At 39.8% G+C, this 19,454-nt stretch overlaps 1 protein-coding gene across 1 annotated transcript in view; it reads left to right on the forward strand.

Moving 5' to 3' along the window:
• Nucleotides 1–19,454, forward strand: part of PEPD (peptidase D) — a 999,359-nt gene that overhangs the window by 865,089 nt on the left and 114,816 nt on the right. The window contains exon 12 of the mRNA XM_053701517.1: nt 17,728–17,876. Coding sequence (XP_053557492.1) covers nt 17,728–17,876 — 149 coding nt within the window. The remainder of the gene's footprint in view (nt 1–17,727; nt 17,877–19,454) is intronic.

Consider the following 19,454-nt stretch of genomic DNA (forward strand, 5'->3'; position numbering starts at 1 on the left):
CTGAACTTCCCTTCCTCTTTCTTGGGTACCACACCTAATGGGGAGATCACCAGATCCGCCATCGGGCATGTGGAGAATGGCCCCGATACCCTGCCCAGCGCCACCTCCTTTGCCAACTTTTCCCTAACCACGTGCGGGAATTCATAGGCCGTTTTCAAGTTCCTGTGCACTGAAGAACCCTCAACACGACCCATGACCGGTATCCGGAAACCCCCTTCCAACCCCGACCTCAGCAGCTCAGCTGCCCCTGTGTCGGGGTAGTTCGCCAGCCATATCAGCATGGCCCGCAACCTAAGCGGAGTTGGTGCCCTTGACTGCAACTCCCGCCTTAGGCGTAATTCTGGGCTGTCCCTGGTCCTTTCGTTTTCCACAATCGGCGCCTGGGTGAGGCCCTGCACAGAACTTGCAGATGTGACGAAAGGAGCAGCTGCTCCCCCTGTCACACTGCTTATCCTGGTATTTCCAGCATTCCCTCCCTTTCCTGCCCAGCCGCGCCCCTAGGCGCTGCGGTGCTTGACGTGACGCCACTGGGGAGGGAGAACTGCCTTCCAATCCTAATTTGGACCACAAGTGCATATCCTGTGTTCCAAAATGCAGCAGAGGGTTACCTACCATCTTTCTCCTAAAGGCCATGTCGTATTCACGCCATGCGCCTTCCTTGAATCTCGCACGGATATCCTCTATGGTATCCTGGTACTTAAACAGGTTATGCCCCTGCAACGGCCACCTGTCGACATAGCACGCAGCCAGTACACGGAAGCATTTAAGCCATTCCTCGTACGTCTCCGGCCTACGTACTTTCTTTGAGCCCGAGCCATCAGCCGCCCTTTCTTTGGCTCTAAACGCATCCAGAGAGAGCTCGAATACGTTAACGTATTTTCCCTCTTGAATCTTTTTAACGACCTTCGCTTTCAAATGGCCGTATAGCGAGTGGACCAAACACGGGTAAGTGTCACCCTGTGCAGCCACTTTGCGAGGCACTGGTCCCACTGGCGTAACAGCGCCCCCTAAAGCTCGCGTTCCCTGTAGCTCAAGTGTCTGGGACGTAGCGCCCGCCTTGTCCTTCGCTCTAGCAGACGCCATCTTCTTTATCCACCTAAACATCCTGCGCTGACCCTTCCCCACTAACCCAAGATCCTCCCCGCTATCGGATCCTGACCCACTTGTGGAAGAGCCCGTGTCAGTGTGTATGATGTCTGGTGCGTGGCACTCACCCTCGCCTGGTATCCCTGCTGGCGAAGGAGTCGCTGGACTCGCAGCGCTCTGGATGCCACTAGTACCTGCCACTGCCATGGCGCTGCTCGTGCTCGCTGCCATCTCTGCTGTGCTTGATGGAACCTGTTGAGACAAAACAACTTGGGGGGTACTCCGGTCTGTGAGAGGGACAACAGTTGAAACACCCTCTCTCCCCTGCCCCTGTCTCCCCCCAGCTGACATACCCAGAACATTAGCCACAGCATCCCTGATAATCACCTCCTGCGCCGCCCCCTCCCGGGCGTGACCACTAAACCCAGGCAGGGGCCTCGCAGCATCTCTCGCATGCAACGCTGCCTCCACAGCTCTCCTGATCATATCCTCATTCACACCACCATGAGACTGGCCCCCTCTATGCATCTGCGCCCTCTCATACTGCGTATCATTTGTCGCCTCACACGGTCTCACAAATCCCCCAGCCCTAAACTGAGGAACTCCCTCATAGGCATGCGTTATCCCCGCATGTCCCCACCCCATGTGTGGTTCATATCTCCGTCCAGTCTCCAATCTACCATATGGCCCCTCAGGCCCTTCGGCCTCTGATATTGCATCCACACCTGCGTACCTCAGGTTCATGCCACCCCTCATGCAATCTTGTCCCAATGTGTCCCCTATACCTGTACTCCGTACAGATGCACCCCTCTCATTCACCACAACCACGGGTCTCTGCCCGACACTGCCTCTATCCGTAGCCACAACCTGATCACTCGTGCTAGGCCGCACTGCAGGCCTCCCAACTGAACACACCGCTCCGCCTGACACACCAGATGAGCCCCTCTGAGGACCGCGGTCAACCGCAATGCGCGCATGCGCGCCATCAACATGCATACCCACGTGGGACCCAACTGCGCCACATGCTCTCCTACCAGCATCCGGACCCCCAGCCATCCCCATGCCAGGTAAGTGGGCCCCGCTGCTCCCTGCCTGTCCTCCTGATACCCCGCTCACTAACCGGAGTCCCCCCAAGTTACCTTCGGGGCTCCGGTCACGCGAGGCACTCCTCACTCTTCCGCGTCCTCCCTCCAAATGGCGACCGCGATCCCCCTCCTCCTCAGAACTCTCGGAGGAGATCTCGCGGGAACCGCCAACCGGAGGGCCAGACTCCGCTGCGCACTCTGCCATGTGGCTGTGCTGTGGGCCTGCTCCTGTACCACCGCCGGCCCCAGCGACAGCCACGCCAAGGCCCTGGTCCCCATGGGGCAACCCCCCGACAAAGGACTGGGCCAAGGCCAAAACTGCCGCCAAGGCCGCCGGCGGCAAAGCCGCAACTGCCCGGCCAGGCCGGCCCCAGCATCCGCTGGGGCAACCGGACCAGACAAATTCCCCTGGCCACCCTCTGTTCCCCCTACCGCTGACACCTCCCCGCTTGCCTGCGGGCCTTGATTGGGGGCTACCCTATTTACCCCACTGGTCTGGGCCTTCCCTCCGGCACCTTTAGGCCGTGAGCTACCCCCTGCCTTGCCCTTTCCTTTATTAAAACTCCTAGCAGGTGGGGATTTTTGGGGTGTGGGGGGTACCACATCTTCTGACTCCGGCTCCTGTCTGTTCCTTGCAGGTCCTTTCTTCCTTGCAGCCATCTCCACCACCTCCCTGTAACGCTTGGGAGGCACAGATTTTCTCCTGGATCTCTCCATGTTTTACTTCAAGAACCTTCAGACAACTTCAGAAACCTTCTCCTTGAAGTCTGGAAACCGAAAGAGGCTGATCTCACTGTTGCAGGACCCTATAAAGGTAAGAAAACAGACACCTCCTTCCCCTTTGCAACATTGTAACGACACATTTAGCATTACTCCAGACTTCAAGTTGGTAAACCCTTAATTTTGTTACAGGCCCACTAGAGGGCCCTCCACTACCAAACTGTTTTGCTACGACTGGAATGGAAGTAGAAGCTATCGCTGAATGCATGATCGCTTTATTAGAGAAATGATTGTTATCAGATGCATTTTGCAAAAGTGCTTTGATTCAGACTTGAAATGCATTTGTGTATTTCAATCTAGGCCTCTATTTAATTAAATCATTTAGACCATTATTCATATTATATACCAAAGTTTAATTAGAAAGACTACTCCATTCCAAGCAATATAATGTAGACCCTTTGGCTATCAGTGAGTGCCGCAAAGTCTTATTTTCCTGCAAACATGTTAATGCTTATAAAAAAAACTAATAGGGATATAAAGTTAGTGAGCAAGCTTTGAAGAAACTTTTGTTAAAATATTAGCAGCGTCTGGTCCTTGATCTCACTGATTACAGGCGCACTGCCTTTAATAATGTTTGTCTTCTAGTTTGGTATATTGAGGCAAACAATCTGAGCATGTGCCTTTTTTCTCGTACTCTGTATTGTCCAGCTTATTTGTTTTGTATCATGAAGGCAGATGATGTTACAAGACATGCTGGAGTTGGCAGCCAAAGATCTGGTGCTAGAGATAATATGAATAATTATTTTGTACAGTGTACAAAACGACAAATATCTTATCAAAGTGCTCTTTATTGTATTTGAAGTTGTTATCGTGTAATTATGTTAGACCTCTGTATTTCTGACACTTTTATGCCAGCTTCAGTTACATTTATTTGCAACACAAAAAGTAGTTCCAGGTTTACCATGTGATCTATTAGTACTGAGCATAAGATTGTGTGAATTTCCAGTTTTACGCTCTGTCTGTATTGATAATATGGACTCAAGTTAAAATATGTATAAATGCATTTTAAATTAATATTGTGTTGTACCACAAAGGCGGCCTCAAGAAAAAAAAAAAAGAAATTCATAATGAGGATGTTGTGATTAAAGGGACACTAAACACAATTTTTTTCTTTCATGATTTAGATAGAACATGCAATTTTAAGCAACTTTTTAATTTATTCCTATTATCAATTGTTCTTCTTTCTCTTGCTATCTTTATTTAAAAAGCAGGAATGTGATGCATAGCAGACGGACCATTTTTTTTGAGAACCTGGTTTATGCTTGCTTATTGGTGGGTAAATGTAATCCTCCAATAAGCAAGCGCTATCCATGGGGCTGAACCTAAAATGGGCTGGCTGCTAAGATTTTCATTCCTGCTTTTAAAATAAAGATGGCAAGAGAACGAAGAAAAATTGATAATAGGAGTAAATTAGAACGTTGCTTAAAATGTCATGCTCTATCTGAATCATGAAAGAAAAAAATTGGGTTCAGTGTCCCTTTAAGCACAAGAACGTTACACAATTTGGTACAAACCATGTGTGAATTTCTTTGTTAATCACTTATGCAGATAGATCACAGTGACAGATTTCACAAAATAAATGCATCCCTTCTCACTCAGGTTTGAATACCTTGAGTTTGGGAGTCAGTAGGTAAGTTATGTAAGTGGTTAAAGGTTACACACCTACATTTGCATTGAGACTATCATGGTAGAACATAAAGGTTTCATAGATACATGGCTATTGACTATAAATAAGAACCAATAGGCCTATCAAGTCTGCCCATGTTTCTTTTATATTGAATTCTATGTTTTCACAAACGATAGCCTGAGGGGCTCTGCTCATAAATGTGTAATGAAGGCATCTGGACATAAGTTGTCTCAATATGTTTCTCTCAGTGGAAATAAGCAATATGGTGGTACAGAGTGTTGGTTTCACCCGTAGACCTCATGTTATATGAAATATTTCCACTCAGTGCCGAGCCAGGGGTACTTGCAGTCTGGGTGCAGAAATACTTGCTGTCTGGGTGCAGAAATACCACCCCCACTCCCAAACCCCCCCCCCAAAAAAAAAAAACAGAACATATTATTAAGTATAATAATATAACTTAAACTGCTCAAAAAGAAAAGAGGAGGCTGAGGAATTTGAAATGTATTCATAGTGTAGGTATACAGCCAGGTAATGCTATATGCCAAGAACAAAACACTATTATTATTTTTTTTGCTCCCACAAACAGCTGCCTAACCAAATTCTCTCCTGGTCAGTCTGGTCACATCACAAGTCCTGGCTCCTCACAGCTACCACCATTAGCTACTGCTCTAGCCCTTTTCTATTTTCCAAGGACCCGTGTGGGAAAGAAGAGGGGAGGCTACAGACAGACACACAAAGGGATAGGCACACACATGCATAATGCAATCAGGCACACAAAGGGATAGGTACACACACATACATGCATAATACAGACAGACACACAAAGAGATAGGCACACACATACATGCATAATGCAGACAGACACACAAAGGGATAGGCACACACATACATGCATAATGCAATCAGACACACAAAATGATAGGCTCACGCATAATGCAATCAGATAGACAAAGGGATAGGCACACACATACATGCATAATGCAGACAGACACACAAAGGGATAGACACACACATACATGCATAATGCAATCAGACACACACAGGGATAGGCACACACACAAACATGCATAATGTAGGCAGACACACAAAGGGATAGGCACACACATACATTCATAATGCAATCAGACACACAAAGGGATAGGCACACACACACAAACATGCATAATGCTGACAGACACAAAAAGGGGTTGGCACACATACATGCATAATGCAATCAGACACACAAAGGGATAGGCACACATACATGCATAATATAGACAGACACAAAGGGATAGGCACACACATACATGCATAATGCAGACACACAAAGGGATAGGCACACACATACATGCATAATGTAGACAGACACAAAGGGATAGGCACACACATACATGCATAATGCAGACACAAAAAGGGATAGGAACACATACCTGCAGGCAGACATATATCGGGGTACATTTGACATGAAGGTTAAAATCTTGTGATCCCTAAAACAAAACCAATAGTCTACCAAAACATTCTACATACTAGATAGTAAAGAAAAAAATAAAGTGGATTGGCACTAAAAGCAGGGGTTAATCAGTCTTAATCAGACTTTAAATACTCAATACTCATTCATTGGTAAAATAATATGGCACAGTACTTGCCGTGCAGTGGTTACAAAATAAAAATAGTTTGTTTAAAAAGTTCACTTACAAGAATGTGTCGCCCACTTTTAAAAAATGTACGCCTAGATTTAGAGTTCTGCGTTAGCCGTCAAAACCAGCGTTAGGGGCTCCTACTGCTGGTTTTGGGCTATCGCTGGTATTTAGAGTCGTGTAGGTAAGGGTCTAACGCTCACTTTGCAGCCGCGACTTTTCCATACCGCAGATGCCCCTACGCCATTTGCGTATCCTATCTTTTCAAAGGGATCTTTCTAACGCCGGTATTTAGAGTCTTGGCTGAAGTGAGCGTTAGAAATCTAACGACAAAACTCCAGCCGCAGAGAAAAGCCAGGAGTTAAGAGCTTTCTGGGCTAACGCCGGTTCATAAAGCTCTTAACTACTGTGCTCTAAAGTACACTAACACCCATAAACTACCTATGTACCCCTAAACCGAGGCCCCCCACATCACCGCCACTCTAATCAATTTGTTTAACCCCCTAATCTGCCGACTGCACACCGCCGCCACCTACATTATCCCTATGTACCCCTAATCTGCTGCCCCTAACACCGCCGACCCCTATATTATATTTATTAACCCCTAATCTGCCGCTCCCAACGTCGCCGCCACCTACCTACAATTATTAACCCCTAATCTGCCGAACAGACCTCACTGCTACTATAATAAAGTTATTAACCCCTAATCCGCCTCACTCCCGCCTCAAAAACCCTATAATAAATAGTATTAACCCCTAATCTGCCCTCCCTAACATCACCGACACCTAACTTCAAGTATTACCCCTAATCTGCCGACATGACCTCGCCTAACTCCTAAAGCTAAGTCTAACCCTAACACCCCCCTAAGTTAAATATAATTTTTATCTAACAAAATAAAATAAATCTTATTAAATAAATTATTCCTATTTAAAGCTAAATACTTACCTGTAAAATAAACCCTAATATAGCTACAATATAAATAATAATTATATTGTAGCTATTCTAGGATTAATATTTATTTTACAGGCAACTTTGTATTTATTTTAACCACGTACAATAGCTGTTAAATAGTTAAGAACTATTTAATAGCTACCTAGTTAAAATAATTACAAAATTACCTGTAAAATAAATCCTAACCTAAATTACAATTAAACCTAACATTACACTATCAATAAATACATTAAATACAAATAAATACACTAACTAAAGTACAAAAAAAAAAAAAGAACTAAGTTACAAAAAAAAAAAATTATTTACAAACATTATAAAAATATTACAACAATTTTAAGCTAATTACACCTACTGTAAGCCCCCTAATAAAATAACAACGCCCCCCCAAAATAAAAAAATGCCCTACCCTATTCTAAAATAAAAATTGAAAAGCTCTTTTACCTTACCATGCCCCAAAGAATTCTGCTCTTTTGCCTGTAAAAAAAAACATACAATACCCCCCCCAACATTACAACCCACATACCCCTAATCTAACCCAAACCCCCCTTAAATAAACCTAACACTAAGCCCCTGAAGATCTTCCTACCTTTTTTTTTTCACCACGCCGGGTATCACCCATCCGTCCAGAAGAGGGTCCAAAGTCTTCCTCCTATCCGGGGCTGAAGAGGTCCATCATCCAGCTGAAGTCTTTATCCAAGCTGGGGCTGAAGAGGTCCATCATCCGGCTGAAGTCTTCTATCAAGCGGCATCTTCAATCTTCTTTCTTCCGGATCCATCTTCATCCCGCCGACACGGAACATCCATCCTGGCCGACGACTTCCCGACGAATGACGGTTCCTTTAAGGGACGTCATCCAAGATGGCGTCCCTCGAATTCCGATTGGCTGATAGGATTCTATCAGCCAGTCGGAATTAAGGTAGGAAAATTCTGATTGGCTGATGGAATCAGCCAATCAGATTCAAGATCAATCCGATTGGCTGATCCAATCAGCCAATCAGATTGAGCTTGCATTCTATTGGCTGTTCCGATCAGCCAATAGAATGCGAGCTCAATCTGATTGGATCAGCCAATCCGATTGAACTTGAATCGGATTGGCTGATTCCATCAGCCAATCAGAATTTTCCTACCTTAATTCCGATTGGCCGATAGAATCCTATCAGCCAATCGGAATTCAAGGGACGCCATCTTGGATGACGTCCCTTAAAGGAACCGTCATTCGTCGGGAAATCGTCGGCGGGATGAAGATGGATCCGGAAGAAAGAAGATTGAAGATGCCGCTTGATAGAAGACTTCAGCCGGATGATGGACCTCTTCAGCCCCCGCTTGGATAAAGACTTCAGCCGGATGATGGACCTCTTCAGCACCCGCTTGGATAAAGACTTCAGCCGGATGATGGACCTCTTCAGCCCCGGATAGGAGGAAGACTTCGGACCCTCTTCTGGACGGATCAGTGATACCCGGCGTGGTGAAGACAAGGTAGGAAAATCTTCAGGGGCTTAGTGTTAGGTTTATTTAAGGGGGGTTTGGGTTAGATTAGGGGTATGTGGGTGGTGGGTTGTAATGTTGGGGGGGGTATTGTATGTTTTTTTTACAGGCAAAAGAGCAGAATTCTTTGGGGCATGCCCCGCAAAAGGCCCTTTTAAGGGCTGGTAAGGTAAAAGAGCTTTTCAATTTTTATTTTAGAATAGGGTAGGGCATTTTTTTATTTTGGGGGCTTTGTTATTTTATTAGGGGGCTTATAGTAGGTGTAATTAGCTTAAAATTGTTGTAATATTTTTATAATGTTTGTAAATTATTTTTTTATTTTTTGTAACTTAGTTCTTTGTTTATTTTTTGTAACTTAGTTCTTTTTTTATTTTTTGTACTTTAGTTAGTGTATTTATTTGTATTTAATTTATTTATTGATAGTGTAGTGTTAGGTTTAATTGTAGATAATTGTAGGTAGTTTATTTAATTAATTTATTGATAGTGTAGTGTTAGGTTTAATTATAACTTAGGTTAGGATTTATTTTACAGGTACTTTTGTAATTATTTTAACTAGGTAGCTATTAAATAGTTATTTACTATTTAATAGCTATTGTACCTGGTTAAAATAAATACAAAGTTGCCTGTAAAATAAATATTAATCCTAAAATAGCTACAATATAATTATTATTTATATTGTAGCTATATGAGGGTTTATTTTACAGGTAAGTATTTAGCTTTAAATAGGATTAATTTATTTAATAAGATTTATTTTATTTCGCTAGATTTAAATTATATTTAACTTAGGGGGGTGTTAGGGTAAGACTTAGCTTTAGGGGTTAATACATTAGAGTAGCGGTGAGGTCCGGTCGGCAGATTAGGGGTTAATAAGTGTAGGTAGCGGCGACGTTGGGGGGGCAGATTAGGGGTTAATAAATATAATATAGAGGTCAGCGGGGGTTAGGGACAGCAGATTAGGGGTACATAAGGATAACGTAGGTTGCGGCATGGTGCGGAGCGGCAGATTAGGAATTAATAATAAAATGCAGGGGTCAGCGATAGCGGGGGTGGCAGATTAGGGGTTAATAAGTGTAAGGCTAGGGGTGTTTAGACTATATAAATGGATCATCTACAAAACATTTATGCAAAGAAAAATCTAGTGTACAATGTCCCAGCGTGTCATAAACTAACTCACATTATTCTCCACCTGCCTCAAGGATCAAACAACCTATAAGAATGAAAAAACAAAAAAAATAGGATCTATTGGAAAAACCTAGTGTATGTCCTAGGCGGGTGGAGGGTAAGCACGCCAGCCCCTGGAAACGGACCTGGTGAATTTAAATGTGCTAATTCCCCAATTCTAAATCGATCCCTGGGTTGGTGAGATTCTATAAGAATGTTTGCCACCCCTTGTATTTCTCTGGTGGAATTATATAAATCCACTTTTTTTCGCTAAGGGGCGTATACTGCATTTTCATATGGGAAGGAGATACATACATTGCAAAAGTGTACAATAAAATTCATAATTTTAAAATCTTACAAAATGAATAATTGAACCATTCACACAAAAATATGCAGAGAAAATTTTTATTGTTAAGGTGCCTCAAAAATCTTAAGGAAATTGTTCGCCAAAAATCGTATTTTCTCAAAAAGTTTAAATTTGTAGGTAAATTACACAGGAATAAATCGTCATTATTTAGCTGGCAGTGACTGGCTGTGGCTGCTAAAAACCGGTTGTGACTGGAGTTTAGCAAATTGTAACAGGACTTGTCAGGTCATTATAGTTTATGCCTGGTATGCCATGTAAAGATATAATTTTGAGGGATGTGGTCTATAGTGAGATGCTAGACTAGGAAAGGCTCAAAGGGTTAACTATGCAAAGTTGCTTCTCTGTCTCTCTAATTTTTTAATAGCAATGCTTAAATTATACAAATTTTTTCGGTATCTAGAGGTAAAAATATTTTACTCTGTATTAAGAGGTAATTAGTGATTTAGAAGTAAATTATTTCACTCTGTATTAAGAGGTAAACAATGATTCAATCATATACTTTATTTATGACCACCTTGTGGCTCTTAGCTAGGTGGCAAATATAATATGTGAATCCTTAGAAATAATAACCATCACCTCTTGGCAAATATTTTTCATCATTAGGATTAGAATTTAGCAAGTTCTTGCTCCTTATACTCTACATATATCGAGATTACAAGGTAATTACAATTTATCGGTATTAAAAGGTAAAATTATTTATTGGAGAAATTGCATCAACGATATGGAGGCTGCCCTTGAACTAACGATCCCTCTAGACCCCCTAATATTCTTTCTTAATAAATCTATGAAACTCCCGTCCAAGGCTCATAGAATCCTATTTCAAATAATGATAAATGGTGTGAAATCCACTATAGCCAAACACTGGAAGTCCAGTGTAGCCCCAGACCTACACATATGGAGAAATAGAGTCACGGAGTTAATAGAGCTTGAAGAATATGGTTCTTATAAAAATGACACGAGAGACCCATACATTACAGCCCAGACCATCTGGGAGCAATATAGCTTAAAAACACAGAAAATGATAAGTAAATGATAAGCAGTGTATAGACCTTAATCAGTCATGGAGCAGCAGAAGACCTTATTGAGCTTTTTAAATCAATAGGCGAAAACAGTTTAGATGTTTGATCCCGACATGTATCCAGTTTAATTGTTTAACAGTTAAAGACCATAATCTGTGTTCCTTATGGAACCCAGATAATATGCTTATTCTGTTAGGATAAAATCTTTGAGAAATATATTTGCATTACTGACATTTGTTTTCTTGTTTCTATCTTGACATGTAACATATGTGAACCGGAAATGTAACATGTAATTTATATGATATTTTCTCAATAAAAAAGAAATTGGAATAAAAGGTAAAATTATTTTACTTGGTATTAAGAGGTAATACTTTATTTCTGACCACCTTTTGGCTCTTAGCTAGGTGGCAAATATAATATAAAATATAATATGTGAATCCCTAGAAATAATAACAATCACCTCTTTGAAAATATTTATCATTATTAGGAGTAGCATTTAGCAAGTGCTTGCTCCTTATACTCTACATATATCGGTATTAAAATGTAATTACAATTTATCTGTATTAAAAGGTTGGTATTAAGAGGTAATTAGTGATTCTATCATACTCTTCATGAATTTTGATCACCTTTGTTGCTCACAGCGTGGTGACTAATACAATACATGATTTATTTGAAAGAATATAAATAGCTTTTTGATACAAGATTTGTAATCATCAGGAGGAGCATCTGCAAATTTTAATATTTCTCCTTTTTTTATTTTTATTTTTCTTATACCCCAATAAAAGTAAAGTTTTAACATTCTTTTCACTTTGCTCAATTTAACTAACAAATTAAACGTTGTGAGTGCTATACTTGTACCCTACTTTCAGCCTCTTTTGAGCTGAATTAGTCGTAAATTTTAGATTAGTACAAGCACCTACCCCAATTTACTATATAACTTTTAGATATACATATAAAGGGGACGTTTAAAAATTATCTCTGTAGTGCCATTGGTATCCTTTCTCAATATTTAACTATGCACAGCGTAAATCATAATTTAAGTACACTAGATGTGCGAATAAAAGCAAGAAATTTGTACTTTAACCCTTTGAGTGCTAATGACGGCTCTGAGCCGTCACAGAGTTTCCCACTCTGGTGCTAATGACGTCTCAGAGCCGTCACTAGCACTATCGCATCTTGAGGGATATCTGGGGGCTCCCACCCGCTCCTACCCTGGCAATCGTGCCTGTAGAGTGACAGGCATCGCTGGGGCTTCCCATTTTGTGTGGTTACGTCACGCGCAATAACGTGATGACGTCACCGCGCAACTTTATTTATACTTAACAATGTTAAGTATAGGAGCAGGGGGCATGCTGCTTAGAAGCCTGTATCTCAGGCATCTAAGCAGCTACAGACCCCCAAGACCCACCATTGGAAAGGTAATCGTCTAACCTTTCCAACAGTGTAAGTGTTGGGGGGGTCTGAAAAAAAAGTTAAAAAAAAAATTGTTCAAAAAATTTAAAAAACCTTAAAAAAATCTTAGCACCCAGGTGGGAAAGTGCTTAGCACTCAAAGGGTTAAAGTAAAAAAATACAAAGCATAATTGTTTTTTTGGAAAATGGGCTGAACATGGGCTTTCGATGGGCATATATGAATTTTTCTCTCAAATACTAGCGTAATTCTGTGCAGTACAGTTCTCACAATTTTTTCTTGCAAGTTAAAAAGTGGCGAGTTTTCCTTAAAATTCTCAAAACACTAATTATTCTGAAAGGAAAACCCTATGCATATAAACATTATAGCAAATTTAAGGCACAGTGCACTGAAAACAGCGTAATTTGATTTGTATTAAGCGTAATATCCATTTTTTAAAACACGTCAGCCCCCCCCACTTTTACCTAACCAAGAGCTCTCATTACTTCTATGGGAGACATCTCGCCACTTGCAGGGACAGCCCCTTTTCTTTCATACAAGTGGTGAAAGTCCATAATCCATTAATCCTGGGAATGAATCTTCCCTACCACTAGGAAGAGGCAAAGATTACCAAACCCCAATGAACTCTATAAAATATTTCCTACCTCACCAATAACTCAGTCTTGTCTTTGCCTCCATGGCAATTGATTCTACAGAGAAAGGGGTTCTCAGATGGAGTTGAAGCCTGTTTTCCCTCAAAATACAGTGTTTGTCAGGGTGAAGTATTTGGCGTATTGGAAGTGACACACATTTCACCAGTGGAGATTTAGTCACAAGCCTTGCCATGGGGGTTGCAGGGACTTGTCCTTTGCTCTCCTATTCCAGTTTTTCTGCTTTTATGTTTCAGCGCTGGTCTTGGCTTCCTACTGGTCTCCTCCAGTAGCAGAGTGCCTTTGGGTAATTACTATATTTTTATTTATTTTGCACTCTGTAATCCAATTTGGATATCACTTTATATATTGTTATGTATGTACATAGCCTTTGGACAGTTATTTATATGTAGTTATTAGATATTTCCTCTTTAAAAAATGTTAATATGTTTATTTTTAATCTCATCATTTTTTTTCATGCGCATAGTAATGATCCTAAAATAGATAGGGATATACCAGTTAAGTGTTTAGATATTGTTTTTTAAACCCTTGGTTAAATCCCATGGTGTAATTATTGCCCCTGTTGCAGTTTGTGATTATATCCAGAAACTGGACTGAACCAGGTATACTTTTTATTCTTTCTACAAGGTTTAAGAATTTGTATCCTTTTCCAGCTTCTCTTTTCAGCTTTAGGAAGCTATTCCCAAAGTGGTTGGGGCCATTTTTACTCTGGCTAAATGTGCTACATTCCTTTGGAAGATAGTTCTTCCTTTATAGCCCCTTTAGGTAGGTGGTTATAATCCTTCTTTAGGAGGGCTAATTTGCAAGCAAGTTATATTTTCAGTCCAGTAATATTGATTGCTGATGTGGCTGTTTGCTTGTTCTTTTGGTCATATAATCTTTCTGGATAGATTTCTTACAATTCTGCCAGTAAGATTTTTTAAACTTTTCAATTGCTTAATGGCGTGGAGATAAACCTCTTTGTCTTTGAACTATTTGTTTAGTTACTGAGTTTATTTATTTATTTATTTATTGGTGTTCGATTAAGGTTTTTTCTTGGCATTCTCTTAGAATTCATAGTTTTCTTTCTGTTTTTACAAGATGGTTTGGATATGGGTTTATCTGCCAGTTCTTTGATGGTAAGATTTCTGCCCGTTTTAGTTATGCTCTGTAGAAGATTGCTAATTTTCCTGTCATTCATGGTTTAGTTCTAGCATGGCCTAGAATAAAGACTGCAATTATCCAATTTTTCCTCCTTGGAACCTTTATTTGGTCTTGAGGTTTGTTTGTTTTTGCAGGTTCCTCCTTTTGAACCTATGCATCAGGTGGATATTAAACTTCTTTCTGGAAATGTTGTTTCTTTTAGCTTTTTCATCTGCTAGAAGAGTTTCTACCCTTTCTTGTGTTTCTCCTTATCTTATTTTTTTCTTTAGGATAAGGTTTTGTTTTTTGTTTAGTTGGAACTTTGTTGTACCTTCTTTATGTCTTAATCCTGAGATTTATTCAGAGTGATTTCTTCATATGTTGGTTTCTGTTAGAGCTTTGTATTGTTATATAGACACTACTAAGGGTTTTCAGACAAACGTTTAGTTTGCTCGTTCCTTTTCCTTGTTCTATGAAAGGGCAGAAACGTTCTGCTGTTTCTTTGACTTCCTGGTTGAAGCTTCTGTTTTATGTAGCTTTCTTGGTAGCAGGTCAGCCTCCATCTAGATGGATTTCTGCTCATTATATCAGACCAGTTATCACTTCTTGTGTTTTTAGAATGTTTTATCAATGGACCTATTTTGCAAGGCAGCAATATGTTGGTCTTTGTATATTATTTTTTTTACCATTTTGATGTCTTTGCTTCTTCTGAGGCAGCCTTAAAGGGACATGAAACCCAAAATTTTTCTTTCATGATTTAGAAAGAGCATGTGATTTTAAACAACTTTCTAATGTACTTCTATTATGTAATTAGCTTCATTCTCTTGATATTCTTTGCTGAAAAGCATATCTAGATATGCTCAGTAGCTGCTGATTGGTAGATGCACATAGATGCCTCATGTGATTGGCTCACACATGCATTGCTATTTCTTCAGCAAAGGATATCTAAAGAATGAAGCAAATTAGATAATAGAATTAAATTGGAATGTTATTTAAAATTTTATTCTCTACCTGAATCATGAAAGAAAATGTTTGGGTTTAGTGTCCCTTTAAGCGGGTTGTCCTTCAGGCAGTTGTCTGAGGTTGATTTATTTTTGCCTTTTCGTTATTTTTAATTGCCTGTTTTATTGTCTATTGGGATTACGGATTTGGTTTCTCAGGGAGAAAATATGTTTTTTAGATCCCACCCTTTTCTGTTATAACTCGTGGACTCCACAGTTGGGGTATTAGTTCCCAGGAATAATGGATCATGGACTCTCACCACCTGTATGAATGAAAAACTAATTTATACTTACTTGATAAATTAATTTATTTTATGGTGGTGAGAGTCCACAATATCCCACCCTGTATTTTCCTGGGTTGTCTTTTTCCTTTTTTTGGGCACATCTTTTTTCACTGCTACTATTTTGTTTGCTCTTATTACTTTTCATTCCTCTTTATGCTCGGCTCAGGGGTGTATTTTTGTGACACTTGCCTAGGGTGTCAGATTGAAGGGAGGGCAGCACTTTTTTGTGGCTATATTTGTAAAAACCTTACAATTATTTTAGAAGTATTATACTGGTATATAAGGAGAGATTTTGCCCAAGGAGCTTACATTCTAGGTGGTATAATAAAAGACTGCCCTTGGAGTTTCATTTTTAGAGGTAACTGTGAACCTTCATTTAGTTAGCTAGCTATTGCATTTAGTTCTGTTGGCTTTCAGCACTTAGTATTGTGTTACGGGTAGCATTGTATCAAGAAATCTGTGTTTGGGTTTTTTATATATATTGCAATAATAGATAGATGTGTGTGTGTGTATATGTGTACAACTGTGTGTGTGCCTGTGTGTGTATGCAAGCCTAAAACCTTCGGGGGGGGGTTGAATTTTGAGTGCCTAGGGCAGCACAAATTATAAAATACACCCTGGCTTGGCTATACATTAGACTGAGGTACTAGTGAGGTGGGAGGGGTTTTATAGAGTTCTTGGGGTTTGGGAATCTTTGCCTCCTCCTAGTGAAGAGTAATTCCCAGGAGTAATAGATTGTGCAGTCTGAATACCATGAAAGAAATGAATTTATCGGGTAAGCATATATTTTTTTATTAATAGGATTTCATGAAGGCTGCCCCTGCAAGTGTTGGCGTGGAAAACCACATTTTGTTCAGCAGATTTTTTTAGAATCGGGTACTAAGTCTAACTACTTGCCTGGCTGCTGCAGTTGTAAGCTCTCATCACTGCCTGCTACCTAGGAGATCAGCGTAGTGCCTGTGATCTTTATCATTTGTCTCAAAGAACTGGATTTAAACTTGTTGAAACTTTGTTTGACTGCAAAAAATTTAAATAAAAGCTTTTCATATTTATATTCAATAGAATACAGCAGCATGCATTGTGCTAATGTTCATTGGATGACAAGTACATCCTGATTATGCTACCTGTACTGATGAGCATTAATAGAGGCTAATACTGCTGGATTCATTTTATTGTAAATGTAAATAGTTTTTTTGTTTTAATGATCCATCTTCATGTGGATGATACAATTTTGTTTGTGAACAGTGTTCCTGTGATAAGAAATTGTTAATTTTACACAATAATAAAAGCATATTAGTATAGTGAAAACAAATTCTGCATTGAAACATCAAGATTGAATCAGTTAGTTGACATGTTTTGTGTGTATATATATATAGATAGATAGATAGATAGATAGATAGATAGATAGATAGATAGATAGATAGATAGATAGATATACACACATATAGCCTTGCTTAGTGTTGGTCAGTACAAATTAGTAATATAGGAATTGTTAATACCTTTTTGAATAACAAGATCACTTTTAACCCCTTAACGGTCATGATGTACCCTGTACATCGCTGGTCGTTAAGGGTTTTTCAGTCCGTAATAGCACGGATCACACGCTATTAAAAAAGCAAGTGCCATTGAAAGACAAGACCAGCGACATACCTTTAAGGGGTTAAACAAATGTGTTTCAACCCAGGTTCTAATTCTTCTGCCAAATGCCCTCAACATAAGAAATGTTTGCTTGTGCTGGCGAGATTTTGATCATCAGACTCTGTGTCTAATATTGCAGGTAGAAAACCCTTTATCCACACTGCTTGGGGACGGAAAAGGTTTTTGATTTTGGAATATTTGCATATGTAGTAAAATGGGAGAGTTTGCAGAGGGGACCATGTGTAAACGACAATATCTTATGTCATTTAGGCAATATTTACATCATAATACAGCTACATGCAGCCTAAAGGTCGTTTTATATCATTTCATAATTGTGTATACATAGTACCCTCAGAAAGATAATACAGTACTGTAGTCAGGTAGTATTTATGTTCTCTTATCTTACCCTTACCCTCTTATCTTATCTTACCCTCTTATCTTACAGCTTATTTGACATGGGAGGAGAATACTACTGCTACGGCTCTGACATCACTTGCTCTTTCCCAGCCAATGGCAAGTTTACCCCTGACCAGCGGGCCATTTATGATGCAGTGCTCAAGTCCTCACGTGCTGTCATGAAGGCTGTAAAACCAGGTATCCCATTTAGTGGTTAAACCAAATATTCAGTATATGTTACTCTAGCTCTTGTCCTTATTATGCACAGATACGCTTCATTGGAATATCACTTATTAACTCATCTTAATGGGACATGAAACTCAACGTGTTTCGTTCATGAGTCCAATAAATTATACAACTTACCAATTTACTTCTAGTATAGAATTTTGTTGTTTTAGTATCCTTTGTTGAAAAGCATACCTAGATCTAGTCTCAAAAGTTGCAATAAATACTGGGAGCTAGTTGCTTATTGGTAGTTGCATATATATGCCTTGGGCATTGGCTCACTTGGTGTGTTCAGCTATCTTCCAGTAGTGTAGAGTTGCTGCTCCTTCAACACAGGATACCAAGAGAATGAAGTAGATTTCATAATAAAAGTACATTGGAAAGCTGTTTAAAATGGTATGCTCTGTATGAATAATGAATGCCCTTTTAAGAATAAATATTACTATGCTGCCCTATGTTTATAAGCATATCTGTACTTATTCATCCTGAGACCTTATGTCAATCTTTATGTGAGCTTCAAAGAACTGTGTGTGCCATGCTTATTCCATCAATTGCTGTGCATGATATGCATGGGTGTAAGCTGTCAGAAATCATTTATGTACTATTTAGTCCCTAGTTTCTGGTACCAGGCCATGTAAGCCCTGATGGTGGTCCGTGACCCCCTCACACACACACACACACACATATATATATAAGTGTTCTCAAGATGCGCACTCTCACCCATCAAAACAACTGCCAGGGTGCTAGCAATTCAAAAATTTAAAAATCCAAAAACAAACACAGGCTTGCACTCTCCGTTCTTTTCAATCTCTTTTTACTTGTGTAGTTATATATATACACACACACAAATAAACTATACATATATCTATCACAAATATCTATGAGTCATACATCTATCAATTAATATATATATATGTTGTGTGTGTGTGTGCGTAACCTTAAGGCCTGGTGAATTTTAGCCGGACATGTCCAGGGCCTGTATGTGTGTATATGTATGTATATATATATATATATATATATATATATGTATATATATATATATATATATGTGTGTGTATATATATATATATATATATATATATATATATATATATATATATATATATATATATATATATATATAGTCAAATTGTGAAAGTTAGCACTCCAGAATACAAAAAGTCAATAGCCCATGGTACTACAGACATTAATCCATATGCATAATATAGAGAACACTCACTGGGACTTTTATTGAATCACCGTTACTTAGTCAATACAAGTCTCAGTGAGTGCTCTCTTTATTATGCATATATATGGTCCGCTTCAAATCTAAAATAATCAATCTCAAGTGGTATAAAGTTAAAGGACACATTGATCCCATACAATGATTCTCAAATAATATATCCATGTAGCAGTTTGTATACTGTGTTTGTAGGCAATAAACTCTTTGGAAATATAGAGAGACCAATCACAGCCATGTTGATTACTCGTGTTTTTGCGCCACAAGCAGCTCTGGTCATATGTGCACAATAAAAACAGAAACTTCTTCCAATTTTATTCCACATATTTGTA

Source organism: Bombina bombina, chromosome 1, assembly GCF_027579735.1.
Source record: "Bombina bombina isolate aBomBom1 chromosome 1, aBomBom1.pri, whole genome shotgun sequence".
NCBI lineage: Eukaryota > Metazoa > Chordata > Amphibia > Anura > Bombinatoridae > Bombina > Bombina bombina.